The sequence below is a fragment of the Bison bison genome, unplaced genomic scaffold, assembly GCF_000754665.1.
Source record: "Bison bison bison isolate TAMUID 2011002044 unplaced genomic scaffold, Bison_UMD1.0 scf7180017864374, whole genome shotgun sequence".
NCBI lineage: Eukaryota > Metazoa > Chordata > Mammalia > Artiodactyla > Bovidae > Bison > Bison bison.
In genome coordinates this window covers 5,445,276-5,448,168 of record NW_011494946.1, presented here as the reverse complement: position 1 = coordinate 5,448,168, position 2,893 = coordinate 5,445,276, and the positions used below count along the sequence as shown (strand labels likewise).

The 2,893-nt window shown below is 48.6% G+C and overlaps 1 protein-coding gene across 1 annotated transcript in view; it reads right to left on the bottom strand.

The window, feature by feature from the left end:
• Window positions 1-2,893, bottom strand: part of LOC105000759 (collagen alpha-4(VI) chain-like) — a 123,982-nt gene that overhangs the window by 116,006 nt on the left and 5,083 nt on the right. The window contains 1 exon segment of the mRNA XM_010856754.1: window positions 19-167. Coding sequence (XP_010855056.1) covers window positions 19-167 — 149 coding nt within the window.

Below are 2,893 nucleotides of genomic sequence, written 5' to 3'. Positions count from 1 at the left end.
GTACCAGGCCAGCCCCACGTGGACCACCTCCCTGCTAACACCGAAGCTGTGGACCATGGTGTTCAAGAAGCTCCGCACGCTGTGCATGTTCTTGGGGTGGACGCTGGGGTCCACCAGAAACACCAGGTCCCCTGCAGAGGCTTCCCCGCACACCGCAGAAGAGAGGCCTCTCACGACAAGATACCGTGAAACGGAAGGCTGCTGTGAATGGCTGGGAATACATCTCCCCCGCCTCCCTCTTCCTTGCCTTTACACCAAACAGCTCTGTGTTACCAGCTGATGTGCACCTGGCCCAACGCACCGTCATCTTCCTTGGCTTCCTCAAGACCACTGGCTACCTTTGTTCCCCTGCCACCCTCTGTTTAATTCCAGCAGACGTTTGACCCTTCCATTAGACCCCTGACCACGGCCCTTCATTGAACCCTTGTGAAGTGAAAGTCGCTCAGTCCTGTCCGAATCTTTGCAACCCCATGGACTATACAGTCCATGGAATTCTCCAGGCCAGAATACTGGAGTGGGTAGCCTTTCCCTCCTCCAGGGGATCTTCCCAACCCAGGGATGGAACTCAGGTCTCCCCCATTGCAGGCGGATTCTTTACCAGCTGAGCCACTAGGGAACCCCTAAAGCTCATAAAGGAAACCAGCTTTCTAGGAGTACGGGGTGCTGCTGGAATCCCCCACCTACATCCCCTTTGCCAGCTGGCACACTGGTTTCCCAGCTGCTTCAAGGGCTTCTATCACCTGCTCCCAGCTGAGACTTTGTGCAGAGACCTGCCCCTGGCTGAAGGCAGCAGCCGTATCTGGAGACGCCTGGGAAGTTATATCGGGCCACCCCCACCGAGTGGCCAATGTTTGATCACGTGGGGATACAAGCATCTGGGCTCCTGGCCTTAACTGAAACCATTCATGGTGCCATTTATGCCCTGGCAGTGCCCTGCTGAGGCCACAGTCTGATTTTATGGGGGGCTGTCTCCTTGCTTGGCTGCTTCTCCCCGATTGCCTATCTCACTCCTCTCACTCCTTTACAGGTTGGTCTTAAAGAGCCCTGCCTCAAAAGAACACGTTTGCCCAATCCCTCTCCCCAGCTCTGCTTCTAGAGAAGCTGCCCTGAGCCATCAGCTTTTCACCTTTGACTTCTGACACTCTCTGGTGGTTTCGTCCCTAAGTCGTGTCCGATACTTGTGACCCCATAAACTGAAAGGCCTACCAGGCTCCTCTGTCCATGGGATTCTCCAGGCAAGAATCCTGCAGTGGGTTTCCATGCCCTTCTCCAGACACTCTCTGGGCACCACTTAAACCGAACCCATTTGACACGTGGCGTTATCACAGGTATGACTCACATTTGCCCTTTGGCTCCCTAAACTCAGAGCTGCCTCCTGCAGCTTCTTCTTCCATACCCAGCTCTAACTCTGGGAACCACAGCCCCCATGGTGAAAACAAATTTATCAAAGGGGAAAGGTGAGAGAGAGATAAACTAGAAGCTTGGGATTGATATACACTTTCATTGTTGTCGTTCAGTCACCCAGTCGTGTCCAACTCTGCGACCCCATGGACTGCAGCACACCAGGCCTCCCTGTCCCTCACCATCTCCCGGAGTTTGCCCAAGTTCATGTTCATTGCATCAGTAATGCTGTCCAGTCACCTCAACTCTGATGTCCTCTTCTCCTTCTGGCCTCAGTCTTTCCCAGAACCAGGGACTTTTCCAATGAGTTGTCTGTTCACATCAAATAACCAAAATACTGGAGCTGCAGCTTCAGCATCAGTCCTTCCAGTGAATATTCAGGATACTCTGCTACATGTAAAATATATAACAAGGGCCTGCTGTACACCACAGGGAACTATATTCAATATCTTATGATGAACTATAATAGAAAATAATCTAAGAAGAATATATATATGCCGGGGACCAGCCCCTGCTGATCCAGGGTATTCGAAGGAGAGACAGCTTCAGCGACCTATTCAAATGTTAATTAGAGATATAAAGAGTAATAGAATGAGGATAGCTCAGTAGGAAAATTCAGTGGAGAAAAGAAGCTGAGTAGCTTGGTTTACACAGAAAATCAATATAACCTGTGACACCAGCTTAGCTCTGACCACGGAGGCTGCAGGCGCCCTCTCAAATAGCGGAAGGTGCCCCACCTTAGACACCTTCTCGAGTGGGTCTTAGAAGCCCAGGCAAATAAGTGGTCACAGAGGATTTCCGCGCTCCAGATGGAGACTCAGCTGGAAGTTAAGGAGAAAAATGACATGGGGAGACCAAGCTTTGGCAGGCAAGGCCCATAGCTTTATTTTCAACAGGGGTTTTTATACCCTAAGTTACACATAGAGGATAATAGGGGATGCAAAGTCAGCAGTCTTTGATCCTTATCAAAAACCAGGGTTTCTATCCTGCAAATTTATCGTATTCAAATGGTTTAGGTGATTTACATCATCTTCTGGCCAGAAGGCCTATTAACATTTTATGACTCTTGACAAAGACTTATTTTCTCTAAGAGTAATTATTTTAAGGTTTGGCGCCATCTTCCGAAGGTGTTAGATAAAATTGCATTCCTATAGGGCGGATGTGTAACGGGTTTACAACAAAGGAAAGAATTTATTACCTTAAGGGTCTAAAGTTGCTAACACTAAGGCCACTACTTATCTTTTCTACATACCAACTATATTAATTAATACACATTCAAGGATACAATACAGGGGATGTGGAAACTTGGCAACAAGCATTGGCTCATCAATGAAATCTTTTACTAGTTTTATTCTGACAGTCTCTAACTCTCTGAGAAGCTCTAAGCTATTTGAATATCTTAAGCTTCCCGGGCCTCTCAAGGCTGGGAGACTGTAAACAATCGTATGCGTAGCTGTAGGAGTCCGGGTAAACTTGTCAGGCAAGTTAGAGA